This window comes from Neophocaena asiaeorientalis, unplaced genomic scaffold (assembly GCF_003031525.2).
Source record: "Neophocaena asiaeorientalis asiaeorientalis breed wild unplaced genomic scaffold, Neophocaena_asiaeorientalis_V1.1 scaffold496, whole genome shotgun sequence".
NCBI lineage: Eukaryota > Metazoa > Chordata > Mammalia > Artiodactyla > Phocoenidae > Neophocaena > Neophocaena asiaeorientalis.
Window position 1 is genome coordinate 1,189,272 of NW_020174375.1, and position 25,986 is coordinate 1,215,257.

At 36.6% G+C, this 25,986-nt stretch overlaps 1 protein-coding gene across 3 annotated transcripts in view; it reads left to right on the forward strand.

The window, feature by feature from the left end:
- The window catches only part of ANGPT1 (angiopoietin 1), a 269,150-nt gene that overhangs the window by 196,955 nt on the left and 46,209 nt on the right, over positions 1-25,986 (forward strand). For all 3 annotated transcript variants that reach the window (XM_024756325.1, XM_024756323.1, XM_024756324.1), the window contains exons 6-7: positions 6,891-6,992; positions 15,205-15,371. In XM_024756325.1, coding sequence (XP_024612093.1) covers positions 6,891-6,992; positions 15,205-15,371 — 269 coding nt within the window. The remainder of the gene's footprint in view (positions 1-6,890; positions 6,993-15,204; positions 15,372-25,986) is intronic.

The window sequence follows — 25,986 nt, forward strand, 5'->3', positions numbered from 1 at the left end:
TTAAAAAAAAAAAAAAATTGTGAAGGTACAATAGCAAGTTGAGGAGTAAAGAGGAGAGGGTAATTTATTATAAAATTGAGCTTTTTGAATCCTTTGGATCATATGACATGAAACCTTCCTACTCTGCTTACTGATATCTTAAAATCATACTTAAGTTTAAATTCCATTCATACATGTGCACAGGCATGTATGCACACCCACACACTGACACACCATACAGATGGCATGTGAAGTGTGTTAGAAACTGTCCTGGGGGAGAGAAGTGGAGCTAACATAAAGACTTTCTGCAATTTACCTGTTTTGCTGCCCAAGACCTGACAGAACCCCTAAATGATTGTCACGTCCCCTCTAACATAATGACTATAAAAATAAAGTTAACTAAAAATATTGTGATCTTCCTTTTAAACTGTTAATAATTATATATGTATGAATATATAAATAAAATAATTTTTAAAGTTTTTAGATTAACTCTTACACTCTTAGAATCTTTTTCAGTCCATCACCAATACTACCACGTGGCCCTTAGTGAGAGCATTACAAGTAAAGTTTGAGCATTCCATTAAATTTAAGTCATGTAAATTCATAACTCTATTCTAGTTCAAAATGTTTTGAGATGCAAATAATGCACAGGCTATTTGCAGAACCACTGCTTCTGTTAGGGTGGAAGAAAAGTATCCTAACTCATAATCTTGAATAACCCATAAACTTGAATAATAACTCATAAACTTGAACAATAACTTAAAAACTTAAATAAATTTGCTTTTTTAAAAGATTACATGAAAGAGTGGGTTAGAGGTTCCAGTTCACTAGTTCAGTGGCTGACTTCTATGTTGGTTTCACAACGATAACATGATTTAAATTTACGCCTCTGCAAAATAATGAATTTTACATATTATAGGGCTTCGGTGTTGTTCTTAAAAAAAATCTAAAACATTAAATCAACAAATGCCAAATACCTGCTAAATTAAACTTACTAGATTTAGTCCCAGGGAAAAATATTACCCCAAACAGATTAGCAATCATATCAATCAATACAGGCCTGTAAGAGGCAAATTTTATCACTATAGAAACAGCCCCATGGCGCTTCAGATGGAAGAAGGATAAATTCACGTCATTTGTACTGTCATTAGATTTAGTTTAATTGGAAATAATAGCAGAGCATGGTGAGAGGGGGAGATAACTGACCATAAGGAAGAAAGACTTTGGCCTTCCTCTTGACTTACGTGTTCATTCCCTTGTTTTATTCTTTCTCTTTTCTTTTTTTTTTTTGCGGTATGCGGGCCTCTCACTGCTGTGGCCTCTCCCGTTGCGGAGCACAGGCTCCGGACGCGCAGGCTCAGCGGCCATGGCTCACGGGCCCAGCCGCTCCACTGCATGTGGGATCCTCCCGGACCGGGGCACGAACCCATGTCCCCTGCATCGGCAGGCGGACTCTCAACCACTGCGCCACCAGGGAAGCCCATATTCTTTCTCTTTTCTGATCTTGATCCTCTCACAAGTAGTAATATTGTTCTGTTCTGGAGATGGATACTTTAGGCTGATGCACCTGCCCTTTCTGGTAGGTAGCAGGTTTTGTTTTAAATCCCTTATTATATTCACATAGCTTAACATTAGTGAGAACAAATACTGTGTGAACTTCCCCAATGTAATTTAGAAACTGATTAATATAATAGTTCAAAAGTACTGTGCATTTACAGTTTGCCAGGTTCTATTCTAAGCACTTTAGATATATATCCTCACTTGTTTACTCCTTTCAATAACTCTATGATATAGGTACTCCCATTATCCCTATTTTAGAAAAATAACTTGCCCAAATCACATAGTAAATATTGAACACAGACTTTGTAACAAAGCAATTAACTCTAGACTGTACCATCTTAAGAGGGAACTAAGTAGGATAATTACTTATATTAGAATTGACTGAAGCCGTACCATTCATAATTTTTTATAGGAACCTATGTGAATGACATGGCTAAGAGTTTATTGTCAGAAAATTATGTTCTGATTGTAAGCCATCCCACTTCCTCATTTTCTTTTCTTATTTTGATATAAATAATCGGTATCCTCTCAGTTCCATAAAAAGTGCTTGGAAAATGCATCTTTAGGACCTTCACCCTTCCATGTAGATTATACTTTGGAGCTATCAAGTTTGGTGCTAATCGTGGATATGCTTAACAAAAACTTTGCTCATTTTAATGCTTGCAGAAGTTCTAGCAAGGGTAAGAAACTGAAGGCAAGCCTATATAAAAACAAAACAAAAAGTTCAATTATGTATGATATAAGATATGGATCAATCAATTAAATTGGCCTATTTAGGCAATTAACAAAAACTATTAATAGGAATTATTAATTTTAGGCAGAGTGAGAGTTGCAAGTATACACAATTGTTACACAGTTGTTTTGACTGACATCATTCCTTGCCAAGAAAGACTGTCTGCAAAAGTTAGAAGAGTATTATCCTTTCAAATATGACATGGAAGCCAAAGGCAGTTTTCTAGGACTATTAAAATTTTCAAGCAGATAGAAAATGAGAATTAGATCATTTATATATTTATTTTTTACTCTTTTTCATCATTAATGGCTCGTGGTTATCTTCCTCTCTGAATTCCCTTCAATGCATGTTAGTAGGGAATAGGATTTTTCCTTTTATTTCATGTTTCTAAAACCAAATGTACTATAACCAGCTTAGTTTCATTCACTAAAACAAACCATTAAATCATAACTCTGATTATCGTAAAATATTTTAAAATTTGTTTCTGAATTTATAATTTCCCTAATTCTTGGAAAAGGACTATAACAAATGTATTGAGCCTCTTTCATTTAAGGTTACGGAAAAATAATTAACACTCACAAGGTTAATCATTCCAACTTGCACACGGCATAAAAGCGTAAGAACTATGTGAATCAAATTTCCCCTTTTTGTTTGGGTTTAAATCGTTATATTATGTTAAAGGATATTTAATGCTTGAAAGCTTTGACCTTGCCTGGGATAGGAGCCAGTTCGATCTTTTCTCGAATAGAGTTAAGCCCAAGTCATATGATCAATAAATGCAACAGGCATAGTTAATGTAGTGGGGCCTGTGTCTACAGGAAGGACACTGCCAGATAGCACAAACCATACCATATCGGCGAAGGAACTTTTCAAGTCCTTTCATATCTCAAATCTTTTGAAACCAACCACCTAATTTTTTTAACTTCCTTCATCTGTTAAGCATAGACTTTTTATTTTTCTTCTGACTAGAAATAACATGGTCTTTTGTGTGTGTGTGCTAGCATGAATCCAGCTTCATATATATATGTACATATACATATATGTATATATATACATATACCCGTACACTAAAAAGCATGCTCAAAGATTGATGTTGCCAGTATTATTAACAAGAAGCTGGTAATTGTAATCATAAGGACAGTTTATTGAACTTCTATATATTTTGCCTTAATATGTTCTATATTATTCATAACAAATTATAAATGATAATTATGTGAATATATATAATAGCTGTTATTAATATACGAGATATTATATACATAGAGTACATGTGCACAGTATAGATACCTGTTATCTCCTCTGTAACATACATCTAAGAGATTAATGACAAAGCTTAGTATGTGCCAAACACTGTTCTAAAAACTCCATATGCATTGACTCATTTAATCCTTGCAAAAGATCCATGACACAGCTTGAGAGAGCAGAGGTGGAACTTGAACACAGGCAATGTTGCACCTGAGTCCATGCCCCTAACCAATGTGTCATTCAGTTCTATTGTGTCCACATTCCACAAATGGCAGCTGTTATCCTTGCTGTTATTACTGAGTCCTAATAAGAATTGTAGAGCATAAGTCTAACCTCTTAAGTTCTCTGCACTTTAGCTTTCAAGGCTGTAATCTGCCTGGGTAACTTCTCTCTCCTCTGGGCAACTTTCTCTGGGTCTTTACCTAAGAAGTACTCCCAACACATCTTAACATTTTCAAGTCACTAGATACCTTTGTTTAAAAGGAAAGTTGTCTTTTTCTAAAATTAGTGAGTGATTTTAAAACTTTTTAAGTGCATAGAATTTTAATAACATAGATAATAGTAATAAAAAAACTGTAAAGAACAGTTTTCTCTACACACTCTATATTTATAGATGTAGTTATTCCTTTCCCTGAGTGTGTTAAGTGGACTTTATAGGTTTGCAAACACAGTTTGGCAAACTTTCAGTCAATCAGTGTCCATTAGGAAATCAAAATCTGGAAAAAAAATTCTAGAATAACCAGTCAAGGCAGGGTAAAATATAATTAAAAAACAAGTGAAATTAGTTTCCTCTAACAAAATATTTACTTGACATTTTCACTCACTCTTATCTGTTTTACCAGTAAAGTTCCATTTGGCCACTTGTGTTGAATCACCAACTATGCCCTCTGTAAACTGTGGCATCTGGATTTTATTCTTATAGAAATCCTTCAGTCTCTCTCTTCAAGGTCACTAATGGCTCCTTCATTTTAAATTTAAGTGTGTATTTTCTTAATCTTTATTTGTCTTGACTTGTCTGGAATATTTGATTAAGTAGATTATTCCCCCAACTCAAAATCCATCCCCAGCTTTCACTGCATTCCATTAATCAAGTTTTCCTATTTTATGTCTTTCCTTATTGCATCTCTAGTTTTTCAACAAATATTCATTCAGTACCTGCTAGGCTACTGTCACTACTGCTCTCGGCACCAGGGACAGTAGCAAATAAAATGAAGTTCCTGCCTGTCTAAAGGTTATTGGTGTCTTTTATCTCCATCAGTTGTTCACCAAAGCCCATTCTTGGACCCGACCCTCCCCCCACATCTGTTTCCACTTTTTTTTTTTTACTTCTTTAAAATTCCATCTTTGTGCTATCAACTACTGCTTTCAAGAAGATTACCCCTAATATAATTTTGAATTAGGTAAACAGGGGGTTCAAATCCTAGATCTAGTACCTGTTATATTAATAATAACCATTGGTAAGTTGCTGAAATACTCAAAGCCTTAGGTTTTTCATCTGCAAAATGGAGATAATAATCATACCTACATCACAGGGTTCTTGTGAGATAAATTAGAAAATGCGTGTAAAGTGTTTAAATTATCTAGCAGTTAAAAGGCATACTATTGTTGTGACTATTTCTTTTTTAGTCCCTCATGCTCTTACCCTTATTCTTACCCTTGATCTACCTACAGTTAGATCATCTCTAACTGATCAATAAACTCCCCCTTTTGGATGACTATGCTATCTGAAACCCTAGGTTTTCAAAACCATGATCATTTTCTTTTCTCACATGTTAGCTCTCTTCCTTAAAGTTCTCATTTAGATTACGGACTCTATTATTCTCAGGTCACTAGAGTTGAAAATTGTGGATTCCCACATCTCTTTAACTCTACAGGGGCACTCAATGTTTTAACTTTTAGGTGTTTTGAGGAAATTATCCGTATTTCGTTCATCATAATATCGCCAGTTGTAACACAGAATCAATGCCCAAAAATGCTTGTTGGGTGAAAAAAATTGAATTAGAATTAAGGATGACGAAAGAGTAGATGGAGGTTATTTTGAGGACAAAGAGCAGGTGCATAGAGGTTAAGGGATTAGTAGAGGGAGAACTTTAGGACAGGGAGAGGAATTTCAAATCTTTGATCTTGGAGGTGAGTCAGTTCCTAGTGATAATGAATACATACTGATGGGTGCATGTTCAAATTAGAGGAAGAGCCCTCAGGAGAGCATTTTGCCCATTTTTGTATGCTCACAGTTAAGTATGTACCTCTTAGTTCCTTTTACTCCGAGGAAGTACATGGACAATTTGTCCTTTGAATAACAGTTCTTGCCATTGTTTTCATACCCTTTAGCCATTTGTGCTCCAAATTTAATGCCTCAAGGAAAACACTTGAGGTTTTCCTTTAATCAGGCTCTTTGCCCACACAGCATGCCTGCTGCTGTTGCCTCATATCTACACCTTTAGCCAGCCTCCAAATTGCTTTAGTAGCCAGTTGCCGGGGGAATGATGTTCCCCAAAGCTGAGCCCTTGAATAATCAAGCTGCCACATTTATGCTACGTCAATTACAGTGATTACTCTCCAAAGATAATGCCATTACAGATATGTTTCTCTCCTTGGGTGGACTCAGGGGGAAATGAATCAATTTCTAAATAAATAGTATTATATTTAGAAAAATTGAAATAAGCATAATCTTTGAAAGATTTGGATAACTTTTCCACATGGGAAAGAAATGCTTCTCACAGTCAGAAGGAATACAGTATGTCATGTTCTCTTCTTATTGTTCGTGACAAAAATTCAAGCAAATAATGTGTTCTCCATATGCTGGGGACCAAATTTTGCCTCTAATGTAATACTGAACCATCAAGAATAATTATTGTTGTATATGAGCATGTAGGAGTTAATATACAATGAAATGTGTAATAGCTAAATATAAATGATTTTTAAAATATTATTTTTCCAAAACCTTTATTATTAGTATATTGTGATTTAACAAATTAAAGATAGAAAATTCCAAATCTTATGTTTTAGCAATAAAATGGTCTGTAACTTTGGAAACTTTTAGTAGCATTTTAAAAAATTGAATATACATAGTGCCTATTACCATTTAAGACAAACTTTTTAAAAGTAATTTTTATAGTCTGTGACTGAGACAATTTTCAGCTGACTGATTTAAACCTTTACAAGTAATTTATCATTTGATGGGATTTAATCAGAAACAACTCAAATACAGGAAGAAATAGCCAATAAAATGTCTAAATTAATATTTTCAACATGGCAATTTTTATTATTTTTGTCTGTAGGCCTATCCATCCTATTTCTGTCTTGAAACATATCTGATACCTGTTTGTTTAAAATAGACATGATTTTCACTTGACTTTATTTTCCCTGTCAGGTATTTTGCAATATGGATCTCAATGGGGGAGGTTGGACTGTAATACAGCATCGTGAAGATGGAAGTCTAGATTTCCAAAGAGGTTGGAAAGAATATAAAATGGTAAGATGGAAGAATTTACATAGCTTTTGATGTTTTATCGTGAGATTTTCTTCACTACACAATGTGATAAACTTTTGTATTTTTAGATGTCTTTCAGTTATTTAAAAAATAAAATGATAACGTTTGTGACATTATTCTCATTAAATACAAAATACTCATAAATCTTTTTCAGTAAATGATTTCCACATGTGCATCAGAAGGAAAAATATATTACTGAAATTATTTAGTGAACTGTTACATATTGTCTGAATTTGTTCCTGGTTGAATGAGGGTGGAGGAAGCTAGAATTTAGACCCAGGCTGTGTACATGGGCCAGGACAAGGGAAGTGTGCAGGGCTGTGGGCTGTGGTGCAGGACTGGGAGGTACTACCAATGGCTTCACTCACATGGCTGGCAAGTTGTTGCTGGCTATGGACTGAGAACTCCTCGATGTGGTTAAGTTGGGCTTCTCCCAGTGCAGTGATCCAGGGTCATCAGACTTACTAAGTGGCAGTTGACATCCCTCAAGTGCAAAGATAGAACCTTCCAGTCCTTTTTAAGATTTATTAGACCCAGAAATGGCATGGTTTCACTTCCACTACATTCTTTTAGTTAAAGTTGATGACAGGGCCAGTCCAGATTCAAAGTGAGACAAGTACACAAGGGTGTGAACCGTGAGGCATGATTCCCTGAGGTCTCCAAAATACCAGCAGACATCATCATCATGATCACCATCATCATATCTAACCCTTTCAATGTTAATATGTGTAAGCCTCATACATAAATTCGTATGTAATTTTCATATCAAACCTATTATACAAAATTACCTGTGAGAACATAGGATAAAGGTGATGTTGCCGAGCAAGGGCTCGTTGCCTAAGGTTTGTAGAAGCCAATACTATGGCACAGGCTTTTGAGAAAAGAAAGAGCTTTTATTTCGAGGTCAACCAGTAAGGAGACAAGAGGCAAGGCTCTTCAAGTCTGTCTCCACAGTCCAGGGATCAGGGTGAAATTTAAAGGATCAGGGGAATCTCAAACATAGAAGCCGATTGGCTAGGCTTGAATCAGTCCATATAAGCTGCTGGAACCCAGAGTTTTCATATTCAAAGATTTCTTGCTCTGTGAAGAGCTCCAGGAGCAACATTTCTGTTCTTTGAGTTCTGTAGACTGAAGATTCTTGGTTCTGGGGTCACCCTGGAGACATGGCTTCCTGTCTTACACGTGCACTGTTCTAGTCTTTACTCTGCCACTTACAAATGGAGTGATTTTTGGCAAGTCACTTAACCCATACCTTAACTTTCTCACTTGTTAAAAGAGTACGTTAATAATAGTACCTCATCTGCCTTGCAGGGATATTGTGAGGATTAGCTATAAGTAAAGCTCTTGGCACATTGAATTGTCAGTAAATAGTAAGTATTATCATGACCCAAGATTAAAACATCGAAGACTGCAAATTTTTTTCTTAACTCTGGCAAAAATATTATTTTGCAAATCACCTTAAATCGTGATTATTTTCACCACTAAAATGAGACATTAAGCAGTTATCTGAGAATTAGACTATAAATAGAGATTCTGGCAAGTCTGAAACACATTATTATTAATACTAATGGCAAAAGAAAATTTGACATAAAGTTGTCATCACAGTGACTTTCCAAAATGGTGACTTACTAGCTGTAATCATCTGCTGCCTTGGCAAACTAGGCACGTTAAGTAAGAGAGACTGACGTATGAAGGGTGGCGTTGATTCATGTCTTATAAGCATTTACCAAATGTATCTATTTTCAGCAATTTTTTAAATTATTGGAATGGGACTGAATTATTGTTTATTCACAATAACCAAAAGCTCCAAACTTTTGTGAAGTTTACTCCTCTCCCTTTTTTATTTATTTTTTATTTTTTTCCCCTTTTTTAAAGTAGAAAGACTATCATGTTGTATTCAAACTCGAACAGTTTATCCTCTGAGTGTCAATTCTACATGGTCAGAAATGAGGTAAACTCCAAACTTCTGAAACATTTTGGCAAAAATGAGTCTGATGATGTCTTTTTGTTTTAATTAAAAGAGTTTATTGTATGTTATAACTTGGTTAATTTTCACCAAAACACATGGTATAAAGTGTTTCCTCCAGAGCTTTTCTTTCACCTAAAGACAAAATAATGACTCCACAAAGAACGGATATAGACCCCTTACGCCAACGCTTATCAGTCACACCCACTTCTGCTCCCTGAATCAGAACTTGCTGCTAGGGTGTACATCCTTTGGGAAAAAGAACTTCTTGGCGTGTACCACTTCTTCCTCAGTCTTCCCTGATGTTTTATATGCAGTAAGATGCTTCACTTCTTTCTCAGGCACTGGGTATAGAAATAAAGTTTTATCCCTTCTTCTTTTCTGCCTTTCCTCCCTCCTTCCCTTCATTCTGGTTGACCTCTATGGGCTGCCTCTTGCTTCATAAGGTCTCCAGAACAGTATGTTAAAATTACCAACACATGAAATTACAAATATATAATGATAATTTTTAAACCTCTCTCAACATGGAAGATTTGCAATTTATTTGATTCTTAACATTGGCTTTAAGCCTACAAAATCTTTTACCTAAGCTTTGTTTTCACTTAAACTTCCTTGTGAGGCGATTAAGCAAAACCTGGTTTATGGATTTGTAAAGATGTTTGCTGAGAGGGAAGTCTGGAGCGGGCTTTTTAAATGAGGCACTTAAGGAACTATATTAACTCCTTCGAGCCATAAGGATACCATTTAGTGGCCTCCAGCAATAACACTTACCAGCAGTACTTTTGCATATAAAGCCCAATCAAGCTATGAGTTCCAAACAGTACCCCAGTGGCCTAACTTTACAGAAGGTAGTGACTAATGCCCTGGAGACAACCTGTCTTTGTATGGAAAACAATTACCCATATAAACAGAGCTTCTTACTGACAAACAAGTATTTCAGGCTGAGCACAATACCTTCTGGGAGTTCTTTGTTTCTGGAAAGAAATTAAGAGCACATTTTCAACTGCATTTTAAACTCTTCACATTAAAAGGAGAAAAATATATAAGAAGTTTAAAATGCTGAAATAAATCATCCTCTGACCTTTCTTGGGCTGTCTCAGCAGTTAGAGGAGATGCACAATTGAATTGTATACTAAGCACCTTTGGAAAGCCACAGCTCAGTAACCCTGAGTTCTTATCTGTTTTCTTTAATGATTTTATGAAAAGAGATGAAATCCATAGGATACATGGACTGTGTCTGTTTTCAATTGTTTCAGCTATAAAAAGTCAGCACTTCCTATGAGCATTATCAGACAAAAGAAATAAAGTATCAGGGACAATTATTTTATTAACTTGGAAAAATACAAACCAAAACTGAACATTTCTGCAGACTTTGGCAAAAACTAACGAATATTGGTCTTTCCCCTCTGTGCTTTTTTTTTAGCAAAATGTGGTTTTTAAGGCCAATTTTAAGTCAGTATTAGTTTAAGCTAAATTCCAGGGTCTTTTGCCTTTTATTAAAGAGGTAAAGGAGAATTAAAATTGATTAACAATCTCTCTGAATTATGATATCAAAATCTTTCATACAATTATGATTGACATAACTAAACAGTAGTTTTCATGAAAGGATATGCCATAGCATCCTTGGACTTTATTTATAAAAAGGAAGAAATTCTATTTTTATGACTACTGTTTGTTTATTCAATAAGGATTTGCTGCTTTTTCAGTGTCAGCCCTGAATTTTGTATAATATTTTACTTTTATTCTTATGAATGTTGCAAGCTATTTATTTGGAGTAAAATATAAACCTGTGGTAAGCTGTTACGTGTACAATAATGTGTAAACCTTTTTTTGCTTGTTTGTGCATTGGTCATCTCTGTATTTCGGGCATAAGTATGAATTTTTTCAAGGACAGCCCCATAGTACATAATCAACACTTAACTCCTAATATCTTCAATATGAAGATGAAGTTTTATCTCTTCCCTTGTACCACTTAGGTAATTTGATCTGGTTAATTTCTTTTTTTCTCACTTGCACTTGGAATAGTTATTCTACATCATAATCCTATGGTCCCCCGCCTTTAGTACACAGCACACTCACCTGGGGAACCTTTTAAATGTACAGATCTCTAAGACCACCCAAGACACACTGAGTCAGAACCTCCATACAGGAACCAAGTCATCTATATTTTGAAAAAGCTCCACGGATCTTTCTGATATGCACTGCCAATTGAAAGTAAGTGTCAGAGCGATCAGCTTATTAGCATGGGCTTAAGATCTCAAAAATTACCTCTTTTGTAGATCCTAAAACTTTTGAAATGTAGTGAGAGAGAGAGATTAAAAAATATAGGACCCCAGTAGAGTTGAAGAAGACAGCTTCTCTTTAGCATTAGGAAAGCAGAAACAAGAGTAAGAAGAGAATCTGTAGACACAAACTATGGTTTGTGTCATAGTTTAGCCCCAGTTGCAACCAGTTGGTTTAAATTTCTTGTTTAATAATTAACTTCTCGGATTAAAATGACAGTACTCATTTGTATAAACCAATATTCAACTTGTCATAAAAATACACTAGTTCCTAGCATCTGAAAGCCATTTAAAGAATTGGTTCATATCCCCTTATTAATTCTCAGGCTAAGACAAGACCTGGATTATTTTTGTTCCCTTTCTAGTACAGAGTAGAAAAGAATCTGCTTAACATCATATAGCTTATGATGTTATAGTCTCTTGGGAGACAGGCGAGTAAACAGAAAATTACTATATATTATGATATATTCTCTAATTATAATAAAAACAACTAGATTTTTGTTAAGTGCTTCTCATGCATCAGCACTGAGTTAGATGCTTTAGGTATATTTTCTCACTTTTTTCTCGCAACAGTATATATGGAAATGACATTTTAAATCCTTGTTTTGCATATAAGGAAACGGAGGCTTAAAAGTAACAGCAAATGTGTGGCAGAGCAAGCCTTCAAATTGGAGCAGAGGGAGAGAGTTGAAGTTGTTGAATCAAAGCCAAATCTTTGTTCCTAGGTGTCAGATTCGTGGCCGGCCTGATAAACTAGCCAGTAGACAGTTTACTAATGTTAGGAACCCATTTCCCCTTCTTTCTTGAATTTTTCATCTTCCTGATGAAATGGTTGTTTCTGCATCACTGCACTCAGCTATTAGAAGGTTTCTTCCCTACACTATCTCTCTAACAGTCATATTGATTCCTTGTAGCCAATACAGCATATTTAGAAAGTTTTTTGGGAAGGTGCATGAAATAAAATTTTTGTTTATGAAAGCAAATTTCATTGCTTTCTTTTCAGTTGCTTCTTCCTCTATTTTCAGTCAGAAAAAGCAAACTGTTTAGGAAGGGTTGTTAACCTCCGCTTAGAGGCGGGTACAAACCTGCATGCCAAGAGGGGAATGGAGGCTCTTGGAGGAATGATACAAATGCTTCTCCTTTTCTGAGGCTGGCTGGAGATCACTGTACTTTTCACTAAGCTGGAGAGCTTTTATCCTTGCAACACTTTCAACGGCATGGAAATATTTGATCTAAAACTTAACACTTCATCATTCCCACCCTCCTTATTCACAGTTAGTACAATTACTGAATCTCTTCTAACTGGCTACACAAAAGAGGGAATCAAGTGGCTATAGAGAGAGTTTTGACATGTCTGAGCTGAGAAGAAATGCAAAGAGAATCCAAGCAGTCTTCTTTTTCTTCCCAGTGGCTGCTGCAACTGAGAATGTGCTAATTCTTTGACTTTCAGTCCCCTGTAACTTTCTGCTTTGCTTATTCATTGGAGAAGGTAAGCTTTACTCTTCTCCCTGGTATGAAGCACCAGCTGCCCTAAAAATGTGTAAAATTCTTAGCACATCTTAAATTGCTCTAAGATTTCCTGCCACTGTGGGACTCTTGCAAAGTGTGACTTGAGCATCTTAGGAACAGAGAAGAAAGGAGGCACTGGAGTATGGACTTCATCATCTACCTGTACTCTGAGCTACAGGTAGATAGATGATCTTTGGGGACGCATATAACCACTGCAATTTGGACAAAGGGTGTTCAGTTAATCAAAAACTAAGCTAAATTGGGGAATAACCTTAAAAGTGTACCTCTATATGCTAATACATTTCACTGAAATATAAAAAATATACATTCATTTACCCATGTGTTTGTAATGTAGGCTCAAAGCTTGGAATTCTGAGTCAGTGGCTCTTTCATAAAACTTTCCCATAATCAAATGCATCAAATTTCTAGCTTCTGTTTTTTTTAAACTAGAGCAAGTAAAGCATATACAAAGTAATGTACATTAAAAATCCTCTAAAGTTTTATTATTTTCCTCAGTCTTTTAGAGTTGTTGCAACAACATATAGCTCAAAAACGTTTTTTAGTGATTTGCTTTCATTGAGCAAATCTAAATATTTAAATTAGTTTTTATAAAACACAAAACAGAACAAAAACTCCTCTTTCCCCACTAATATTTAACTTATTTACATAACATTATAAATCTTATCATTACAATAACAGAACTGGCATAAATGAGTGTGAGACCAAATGCAGCTGGCCTTTGGTAAGTCACTCAATGGGCAGACAGTAGTGCACAAATGTGTTTAATACTTTCAGTGTACTCTGGGCATCAATATATTTTAAGTAAGGAATGGAGAATAATGATTCATCTGTTAAGTTGGTTAAAGGAGAAATCAGTTAAGAACACTTCTACTGTAGTTGTAATTCTGTAAAGTTGATATACATTAAATATGAAAAGAAACAAACATTTTCCAAATTCTATCTTCTGTGTTGAGAAAATAAGGATTGTTGTGATGATTTTAGTACTTCCCTCATACTTCTTCTTAATACAGATAAAATAAAACTTTTGTTAATGAATACCTCAATGAACCAGAGCATGTTTCTTTCTTCAACGTAAAAGTATATTATGTGGTTACTGGACACCTCCAAGTCTTCCAAGCATGAATGTGCACAGGATCAACGGGGAGTTTGTTCAGGTTCAGGTTTATGGACTGGCTCTCAGATAGCTTGATTCAAATTGGAGCCAGGAATATTTGTTTTCAACTAGTGCTCCAGTGGTTATGATTCAGTTGGGCACTTTAAGAAACACCCCTGAGACACAACCAAATTACCTACAACACGAATTATGTATTAAGGTTACTTCTCTGAATGCAATTGCAGGGTGCCACAGCCTTTGTTTTCTTCCTTCCTCCCTTTCTTCCATTCTCTTTGAACTTCAGTGAAACATATGGAGTGCCCAGTGTATGCCAGCATTCTCCTAGTCTTTGAGGATTCACAAATACAACGCAGCTTCTGTCCTCAAGGAGTTCATAGTCTGGTCAGTAAAACAAACCCATATATCAAGAATTACACCGAACTTCAAGTTTTACCAAGGAACACTTTCCGAGGCAATTGTGAATACCCAAAATCTAGGATGCCAGTAGTTTCCTAGGGTTTAAAATTTTCCTATCACTAACATAGCCAACATTAAGAGTTAGCTTTCTCTTGTGTACTTTCTTCTACTCCACAAAGAAAACTATTTTGAACACAGTAACAGTGACTGGGATCGCCCTAAAGAGAACAGTGGAACCGTATTGAGATTCTGGGGCGGAGCAGCCAGCTAGGTTCACTCACTAGCTCTTAAGTGTCAGCCTTCTGCCTCAAAATCCTAATCTATTGAGGCGAAGTATTTAAGTGATTACAGTTCTGGATTTACAGATTTGCTTATTATTACTTAAAAATGAAAATGTTAAAGCTAGGGAAGTTAAGGGTCTAGTAATCTGTTATTATCTACCCATAATTTGACTTGTGAATAATAATAACAAAAAAAAATAATATTGTTAAATAACTTGTCTGATACTATGCTGATGATATTCGTTGAAAAATATTTAAACTATGTTGAAAATATTCCGTTAACTAGTATTTTAGAAACGTTTTCAAAAGCAAGCTGTGATTGAGAAGCATTTACTGGTTAAACCTATTAACCAGATTCATTTAATTCGAAAACATCTCATCTACACAGATTTCTGTATCAGAATTTACTGTAATAAGAATTAGACATGAGCCTCGATGGGGGGAAACATAGCAGAAAAATACTGAGTGAGTAATTGAAGAAAGTGTATAAAAATATGAAAGAACCAAAAAAAATATGAAAGAACCATCTTTACTTTGTTTTTTATTGTTTAGAACATAGCTTAATACTAAACATGGAAAGAGCTTCTCCCTGAATTAACAACTGCATCTCTGTCTTCTTTCACAGGGTTTTGGAAATCCCTCTGGTGAATATTGGCTGGGGAATGAGTTTATTTTTGCCATAACCAGTCAGAGGCAGTACACACTAAGAATCGAGTTAATGGACTGGGAAGGAAACCGAGCCTATTCACAATACGACAGATTCCACATAGGAAATGAAAAGCAAAATTACAGGTAGGTCCTTCTTGGGTGTGGTGTTCAACTGCCTCAGGCCTAGTCATCTAAGAGTTTTAATGGAAAAGTGTGAAAAGAAGAAATGATCAAAGTTATCCTTCAAAATGAAAATCAGGCTGTCTAGGCCTATGACAAAGGGATGCAAAAAACCCTGTAAAGACTTCTTCAAAGCTTTAGATTTCAGTTCTCACAGACTGGTTATTTTTTATTTTTTTTAGAATTTTTTTTTTTTAATTGGAGTAGAATTGCTTTACAATGTATCAGTTTCTGCTGTACAGTGAGGTGAATCAGCTATATGTGTACCTATATCCCCTCCCTCTTGGACCTCCCTCGCATCCACCCCCCCATCCCCCCATCTAGGTCGTCACAGAGCACTGAGGTGAGCTCCCTGTGCTAGCTATTTTACACATGGTAGTGTATTTATTCACAGACTGATTATTTTGATGTTGGCTTAAATTCTAGAGGATATGGAATTAATTCAAACATGATATTATTGCTGTTATTTTTATTCTTGCTGTTATTGTTATGGAGGTGCAGTGAATTTATACATATAAAACTAATGACAGAGAATTGACTCAAACTCAGGGGCTTGAAATAAATACTTTCTTCTATCAAAAGATTTTTTTACTTATACTTCCCTTATTTACTTTTCTTAAATTATTTTTTACATTATCTTGAAGGTGACAAAAGAGGAGTAAAATTTTATGTTTGAATGATTTACTAAAAAATAAGGTGAGGCATAATTTAGAATTTTTTGGTCAGTGATATGAGAGACAAAAATAAAGTCCAAGTAATGGCATCAACATACACAGCACATCATTGCAGATTAAAAATAGACTATATACTTAATTGTTAACATCTCTGATTTTTTTTTCAATGAGCAGCTTGTACACTAGAAGAAAATGGTTAATCAAGTAATGCAGGGTGGTAAATTCATTTCACAAACACTTATTGTATTACTTCTATGTTCCCGGAACTCTACTAGGCACTGGCAAACTTGCAGTCAGTGATGAGGTCACTAGTCTCCCAGACCTCACAGTTTAGCTTTGTTACAAACTAGGTCGCTAAATAACTGGTTGGCCTTCCCTGAGAACTGGAAGTATATTTCAGTTACTTTTATATCAGTACCCATAAATGCAATACTTGGCACATAGCAGGTCCTTAATAATGGTGTGTGACTCAGTTTTGTAAATTAGATAAACAGTAAATTAGGGTTGCAATGATTTTAAACTCTCGATATCGTGGCTACTCTACATTGGTCTTGGAAACACGATTGTGTGCATTAAAGGGTTGGCACACTGCTTCAAACAAAATGCAATGACAGTGACCAAGGCCTTATGCTTTTTTTCCAACCTGTGTGGCCATCTCCTCATACTTCAACTGTTTCTGCTATTTGTCTTTTTGAAACATGCCATCCTTTAGGAGTTTAAATCTACAATTCTTTTATGAACACATCTCATTTTATTTTAATGGATTATGTGTGGGATTGGATCCTTGGAGACATAATAAGCATTTTCTTAACAAACGGTGATGATGTCACCACAACAGAAGATGAGAAATAGATCTAAAGAGTCGATAGTCTCATGGTGGGGAGAGAGGGTGTGCATATGGCAACTCAAGAAACCAAAGAAGAGACATTTATAAAATTCAATGGACTGTAAGAAGAAATGTTTCCAAGGAGGTCAATATTTTGAGAGTTTTATAACAAGAAAAACCACTGTAAAACATCAGGGGTACTCTTATGTAAATGTTTTGAGCTGAAACTTGAAACTATATGAAACTTGGCTAATGTCAGACAGCCTGACAATAGGACTAGCAAATAATTAGTCTAGTCTTTTTTCTAGGCTCCTGAAGAATTTGCTTTGGTTCTTTTCCAAAATGTCTCTCAGTTCTTTGTGTGTGTGTGTGTGTGCGTGCGTGCGTGTGTGTGTGTGCATGTGTGTGTGTGCGCTTATGAGGCTGGGGTGGTATTAAGGGTGCAAAGAGTGGGCAGGTTTAGGAGGGTCGGAGGCATCTGAAGTAGGCTTCAGGGTACATGGTATGAATGGCATCTGCATGAGGAAGGCACACTTATCTCCTCGTAAAATGCCCACTGCCCTCACTGAGCATTTCCTGGTCCTTGAATATCTTTGTAATTCTGATCTTCACCCAAATAATGCAGATCTGTGATCAAAAAGCCAAAGTGAGGTGTACACTCTGAGATCTCCATTTTTCTCTCTTGAGAGAATTGTGAACCTTGAGAACCAGAATTATAGATCCAGAAGGAACTTAATCATTTAATGCCAAACCTCTGGTTTTAAAGAAAAGAAGGCTGAGGTTCATAAATATGTAATACTTTTGTCCAAGGAGGGAAAAAAACTTAAATATGGGATGTTTGGCTCCTTCCTAGTTAGGTGTGGTTTCCACTCTGTAATGCTACTGTAATAAAGCTGGTGGCTCTGGCCCTCTTTCCTGCCAAGACCCAGCAGAAAATAGATCTGTAATCATCACCTTCTCATGCAGTTAAATATTAAGATTCACACTGGCATCAAATGAGAATTTAAACTCATTAAAACATAATGCCTGTTCTGGTGAAAGCTGAATCAAAATAAGCACACTATAAACTGGCATTATTCACTCTTTCAAAGAAAATCAAACAGAAGCTTGAAAAGGGAAGCTACACCCTTGTGACTTCCCTCTCCACCTCTATCTTCACTCACACCCAGTACTGATTCTCCAGGCCCAGTAACACCACAGGTGGCCTCAAGTCAGGACTCCAGGTATCTAGCTTTGCTTTTCTGTGCTTGTTCTCATTTCTCTTCCCTCTGAATTAGGATGCCTCGTTGTGATAAATTATTAAAGGAATTAATGCTAACACTTGTGTAGTATTTTATAATCTATGAAATGATTTTTAATATTATAATCACTTAATCCTTAAAATGAATTTTGAGCTAGGTATTATTAGACACATTTTAAAGATGAAGAAACTGATGAGGCTTTGGTCAATTGACCTGCTCAAATTCAACTAAATTCCAAATAAAATCAAAACTATGGAATTCGGGCTTCCCTGGTGGTGCAGTGGTTGAGAGTCCGCCTGCCGATGCAGGGGACACGGGTTCGTGCCCTGGTCCGGGAAGATCCCACATGCCGCGGAGCGTCTGGGCCCGTGAGCCATGGCCGCTGAGCCTGCGCGTCCGGAGCCTGTGCTCCGCAGCGGGAGAGGCCACAACAGTGAGAGGCCCGCGTACCGCATAAAAACTATGAAATTCATGGTGGGGTTTTTTTCTTCTGTTTTTACATTTTCTATATTTTTCCTCTTACAAATTAAATTCAGAAATTTTTGCATTTTCTTTTAAAAAATATTTTATCTTAATAGAAATTATATTTTGAAAACTCTTGTAGTAGTTGTGGCCATAGTGTATAAACCAAAAAAATTTTTGAATAGATCTTTCTCATGCTCTAGACACATACTGATTTAGAGTAAATGTTTTGAATAGATTGATGAGCTTACAAATGTACATGTAATACACATATTTTCCTTTTATTCTCCAAGGAAAGTCCAAGTGATTTTCTCAGATAGAAAATAAAATCTGTAGAACCCAAGAGAATATAAATAAGATAAAAACAATAATGTGAGAGTGTTATGATAAACACATCACGTGCAGTAACACACAATCAACATGAAATTACTAAATGCTTCCTCTAGAGAGGCAGTATTATCCAGATCCTCGTCGTCTAACACCCAGACGGTTATAAAGCCTTCCTGCCTCCAGTCTTGATGCTCTCAGATATACCTTCCACGCTCTTATTGAGATGTTTTTTCTGAAACACAATCTGACTTGGGCTCTGCCATCCTTCACATATTTCAACAGTGTTCAAATATCTACAGGTTAAAGTCTGCCACCTAAAACTCTTCCTGTCCTGGTCCTACCTACTTATTCAGCTATTACTATCATATTGTTCCCCCAACCTCACCCAATCAGATACCCCCTTATTGTGATTATGATCCAGAAACGACTTGTAATTTCCCTTAACCACCCACGCCTTTGTTTATGCTGTATCCTTACCCTATACATATAAACCCAACTTTGGATACATCTTCTAAATCTTTAAGATTTTCCTTTATTTCAGGAAGTCTTCCCTGATACCTACTATGGTATATGCGCCGATGTGCTCATCTATATCCTCCCTTCAGAACTGAAGCACTCCTTCTCCCACTTCCTGGGAACATTGCTGGCTAACAGCTTGTAGCCAAGGTCCCCTGCCTGGGTATGCCTATGACTGAAGAAAGTCATCTCATTCAAGGTCACTGCTCCTTCCTACAGACAGATTGCATCCAATGACTGGTCAGTATAGGAGTCTATTAAGGACCACTTGCCCTAATTGAGGACAATTCTGAAGGCTATCCAAGGTCCAGAATTTCACTTGAGATTAGCTGAGATGTTCACTGTGATTGCATGTGAGCCCATGCAGCTTCTCCCTCTGCCTCTGGAATCGATCCTAAGATCATTCACCTATAAATATCCCTACACTGATTTCCCAGAGAAATGCATCACCTTCATTCTCAGGTCAATTTGGATGCTTTGTGGTCCCATAGATGCATAACAGTCTGTGAATAACTATCCAGTATCCACATTCTATTATGTCATTAACAAGTATTTATTAAATAACTGTGTGTATGATCTTTCCCACTAATTTCTAAGTTTCTAGAATATGGAAACCATTTTTATCAAAATTCAAGATATATACCTAAGCCAGCCGAATTATTATTATTTTTTTTGTTTGCGGTACGCGGCCCTCTCACTGCTGCGGCCTCTCCCGCTGCAGAGCACAGGCTCCGGACACGCAGGCCCAGCAGCCACGGCTCACGGGCCCAGTCGCCGTACGCGGGATCCTCCCGGACCGGGGCACGAACCCGCGTCCCCCGCATCGGCAGGCGGACTCCCAACCACTGCGCCACCAGGGAAGCCCTAGCCAAATTATTTCTAATAGTTAATAGTTAATATTTGTTGAATACATGCTATGCACCAGACACCTTGTTTTACATAAGAAAATTGAGATGTGGTATTTCGCATAGGGTCACAAGTACTAATATGAGTAGAAGTCACAATTTGAGCTTTGATCTCTAACTTCCCACCTTTTGGCCATCCCTCAATAAAAGGAAATCCATCAGTTAATTGCTGGAATTAAATATACTCAAAGCACATATTCTAAGAGATAAAATATGTTTCTCCTAACCCCACTTCTGTCTTTAATAATCTGAATGTCTGCAGACACATTATCTCATCTCTCAATTTTCTGTCCTATAAATTAAAGTATTTATAAAGCTCCTTGCAGCTCAAAACTTATTAACTAGAATAAAATTACTTTTATGTATACATGTCTTTTTTATTTTTTTCCCCTTCAATTCTTTGATAAGTGATTAAATTTTGATCTCCCTAAAAATACTTCAGTAAGATTTTCTATCAGTTTAGGGCTTACAATGACCTTTTTCTTCTCATAAAAACTTTGCTGGTCTTTGCTGGTCCTAATACTTAGAGCTAAAAAACAAATACATAACTGCCACCACATCCAATGCTTAAAAGAAATAAATGTTTAATTGTGGGTTTAGGGAGATGCTGTGATCTACTGGAAAGAGCTCTGGAATAGGAATCAGAAGAAGTCTGGCTTCACTATCCATAAAGCCAATTTGGTTGTATCAGTCAATGTTCAGTTACGGAAACAAAGCCATGATGAGTATTATGGAAATAAGGGATTTATTACACAAATTCCACCTTACACAAATGTGAGGTGAGCTGGGAAAGTGAAGGTCTGGAAGATGAAGGTGGATAATCAGAGGAAAGGTCACTAACACATATACATGAACCCCAGCGTGGTAGTGGACAAGCTGAAGCCAGCAGGAAAATTCGAGAAACCAGGCACGTCCAGCTACCAAATCCAGGTACCAGCTTAGATCTCACAGCAGGGGAGATCTAAGAAAAGCGGTAGCTACGTTACCTAGGGTTGTGCAATCAGGCATCTGGTGTCGAGTCTGGACAGATTGCCAGCATGGGGGAGGCAAGCTGGATGCAGAGTGGAAGAGAGCACAAGCTGAGAACTGCTGGGCACCTCTGACCCTGAACATCACCACACCTAATGATAATCTGAGTTGGACCACTGCTTTACTTCCACCGTTCAAATCTCATACAAAGTCCTCTTGGGGCCAACTCTAACTTGGAACTGTACAAAGAAGGAGAGTCTGAGAAACACAGTTCTCAGATTAACCAACTTGACAGTAGCACAATCTGGCAATACCTTGGGCAAATCACCTAATTCTTTTATACCTCAATTTTCTCATCTTTAAGTGGGAATAATGTCCACTGTCCTGTAGTTCTCACCATTTTTTTATATGGATCCAATCAAAGAATATGCAAACGTACTTTGTATTGGACAAACTTAAGTGCCATATGACTATGAAAGATACGTTTTATTATTTAATTCGATTTTTATCACACCCAGGAAGTTTATTATTTATTCAATAAAAGTTTAGTATGTTTCTATATTGAAATCTAACCCCCCAGCCACGGTCCCAAAAATGTCTTTTACTGATTGGTACTTATCTATTTACTTGTTTGGATTCAGGACCCAGCTCAGGCTCACTCATTGCATCTGCGATCTCTTTAGTCACCTTTTACCTAGAGCAGTTACCTACCACACACTTGCCATTAGTATTTTTTTTTTAATGCAGATCAGTTTGCCTCAGAAATGTCTCTTTATTAATTTATCTGATTATTTCTTCCTGATGAGATTCAAATTAAATCTTTTTGACAAGAATGCTAAATAAATGATACTGTGTACTTCCCATTTTATCACATCGGAAGGTACAGAAGGTCATTTTGTCCCATTATTGGTTGGGTTAAGTTTAATCACTTAAAGTTTTGCGAGGTTTTTTACAATGGAATATGTAGTCTCAAAGAAGATTCTTACAAAATGTCATAAGTTATAAAACACATAAAGCTTATCTATGTTGATTGAAGTGGTTGTGGGGACTTGCTACAATATCCCTTTGGCCTCCCCCTTGCTAGTGCCTCAGACATTTATAGAGTACATTGTATTATATTATCATATCTGTAAAAGTAACGATTTACCAATTGGAGATAAATTTTGCATGTGATTTTATCAAGTGACTTTACATGTTAATTTTTTCCATTCTTGGTTACAGTTTGTTCCCTACAGTTAACTCCTTTGTCTTTTTATATTAACTCGATTAATAAATCCTCTATCACAGATAGTATAATGACAAACTTACAGATAGCCCTTCTTTGAACCAATAGAAAATTTGTATTCGCGAAGTCTGAATGATAGTGTTTCACTATTTAATGTACATTTTAGATTATAATTATAATCTTACCATAATATTTATAATGTACAGTTTGGTGATTTTCTTCTCATTTTATTATCTCCTTATTATTTGTTGGGAGTGAATGATACTTTCAGGGTAGAACTATGGCTATGCTAAAGCCTCATTCTGGAAGAGATTCCACATGAAGAGATGAATACGGTGTTTAAACAAAATTACCAAAAAAAAAAAATACTTGAAAGTAATTTGGCCATTAAACATCTTTTTGTACAAAGTTTATTTTTGGCCAAGATCTTTATTGGGAAGCAGTTTTATGTAATGGGTAAAATATTGTATTGGGAATCAAGAGACATGAACTCTAGACTTGGATCTGTAGTTACTTTTCTGAATGACCTTGGACAAGTTACTTGACTTTTCCAAGTTTCAGGTCCTCAGAAGTAAAATGAGGATGTAAGGATGAAGTCTTTTTAATTCCAAAATCCTTTTTTTCAATCATTAAAGTATTCCCATGCCATGTGTATATTTCAAGGACAAAAATCAGTGTGGATTGAAAAGAATTCTCTTGAGCCTCCCACATAAATTTCAGCCTTGCATTTTCCTAGGTATTGCAAAACTTGTTTCACTTTTTAGTGAAGTGTTTTTCATTTCTCTGATCCTCTGGGCTCCATTGTCCTGGCTGGAACCAGTAGCAGATGTGTTGAAATACTAAGAGGAAATTTATTTCTTACAGCAGTTCTGGACTGATCAAGGTAGGCAAAAAAATATATAGGGAATCTCCTGGCAGTTTCTACCCTCTTGAATTTTTAGCCTAGATATCAAACCTAAGGCTTTAAGTAGTTTTATTTGTATTTTCAAATAATTTCTCCAACTTGGGAGGTGTGTTACTTTTATTTAGACTACGATTTTTGTTGTGGTTATACTTCCTAAAACAGAGAAGGAATTTTTGTTTGTTTGTTTTGCGGTACGCGGGCCTCTCACTGCTGTGGCCTCTCCCATTGCGGAGCACAGGCTCCGGATGCGCAGGCTCAGCAGCCATGGCTCACGGGCCCAGCCGCTCCGCGGCATGTGGGATCTTCCCGGACCAGGGCACGAACCCATGTCCCCTGCATCAGCGGGCAGACTCTCAACCACTGCGCCACCAGGGAAGCCCAGAAGGAATTGTTTTATTCAACAAAATTTGTATTTTATACTCCTTGACTGAGATGAAATATTCAAGAGGGAGAAGACATGGTCCTACGAAGTCACTCTGTACTTTCTTCAGGCCTTATAAAGATCAGGAAATCTCTTGACTTTAATGCAGATTAATGTCAGTCTCTAGAGTCTTAAATTTTTCTAAGATAACAAAAGCAAATGCCTTGGTTCTGCTAGGTCTAAGTATTCCCAGGATTCCAGCTCCAGAATGAGTAATGCTGGGACTCAGACAACTGCTGTCCTAGAAACTTATAGGTTGGCAGAAATCGCTAGAATCGGCTAATGCTGCCTCCAGGAAATAATCTAGGGAGATGTCCTGTGATCCCACTGCTGGGGGTCCTTCTAAATGTTGGCCACCACTGAAAAGATGAAGGCTCTATCTTCAATGAAGAAAATATTTGTTATTTTCTATTCTGTGCTATCCTAGGGTAAAATATCCAGAGATATTTCAGTACAGTCACGTACGTGTGTGTTCACACATGTCTATACTCGTGTGTGATGGGGCTAGGGGAAGGGATAGACAGTAGACAGACAAACAGGCAATTACAATGCCATGAACATAGTGAGTTTGGAGATAAAGACAAGTGTGGCATGAATAGGGGGACCTAGCCAATTTTAGGGGCTTGGGAAGGCCTCCAAGGGGTAACCTAAGTTGACATAAAAATGACAAATTGGACTTAGCTGAAGAAATAGTTCAAGTTGGAGATCGAAGAGTGAATAGCATATGTGAAAGCTTGTAAGTGAGACCCAGCATGTCTTGTTAGGCAAACTGCAAGTAGTAAGGTGTTGTTTAAGCACAGAGTATAAAGGGATAACGATGAAGTATGATGCTAAGAGCAAAGAGGAGAGCCAGACAACTAGTAATATGTGAGAGACTTAGGACTTAGCCTCTAAGGGCAGCCCATCTGCATAGTCTTTTCTCACATCCCAATCAATTTTTTTTTCACTCAGTGTTTTTATTACTCTGTTCAATAAATATGAGTAACAACAATGTGCAAGACACGTGGGTGAGACAAATCCACAAAACTCAACCCGTATCCTTCAAGAGCTTAACATCTTTCCTGACTTGATTTTCTTTATCCTTTAAGTCTTAGCTCAGACTGTAGAGCTCTGCTTTTTATATTGGGTAAGGAGCCCCTTCTGTGTGCTCTCCCTGTGCTCTGTGCCTGCCTTTATCAAAGTCCTTATCACACGGGGTTGTAATGGGCTATTCTTTCTTATTAAACTGCCACCTCTAGGAGGGCAGGGACCTCTCCACAATGCTTGGCATACGTCTGGAAAGGAAGCACTTTCTAATAAATATATGAAAGACACATCAACAAAGGTATCTTTTGTGCATTCAGCAAACACAACTGATTACTATATGACAGTTATTGATATAGATGCTAGAAATTCGGAGATCAAGTCAAATTCCTGCCCTCAGAGGTTTATGGAATAGAATGGAAGCATATGACAGTTTCCATGTAAGGTTTTTAATAAAGTGCTGTGTCCTTTAGTTTCTTGGATTGTTGCTTGGATGGGATTCATTTCCCTGATCTATTCAACTGCAGTCTCTTCTGTTTATTTATTTTTTACCTGTAAAAGTTAGGCAAAAATTTCTATATTGCATCATGCCAAGCAAATGAAATAAAATAAACACACAGCATACCTTATTCCCTAGGCCAATTAATCCTGGAAAAGGATGCTGTGTTGCTGTCACCAGTAAGTAGTTTGTGGGCTACAAGGACTAGGTACTCTGCCTGCAATTTTGATAGCGGCCACTTGGCGACAGTAAACGTTGATATTTTTAGAACTCACGGTTAAATAACTGAGAGCTTATCAGAAAGTACGAGATTCAGTTAATTATATTTTTTGAGTAAAAAATTTTTAAATAATGAAAATGACAATATAAAATATTGACTACCCTGTAACTAATACAGTGCTTTTTCTGTCTAGATGATCTGTTTCTTTTTGAGAGCCTTTACTCATTTCAACCAGAAGCACTTATAAAACCATTTAAAATAATCATGACAAGTATCAACAAATATCAACATTAAATGCTCAACTATAAATTCTGTGCCGATAGTATCATCATAACAATCAACTTTAACTAATATTAATCGAGCA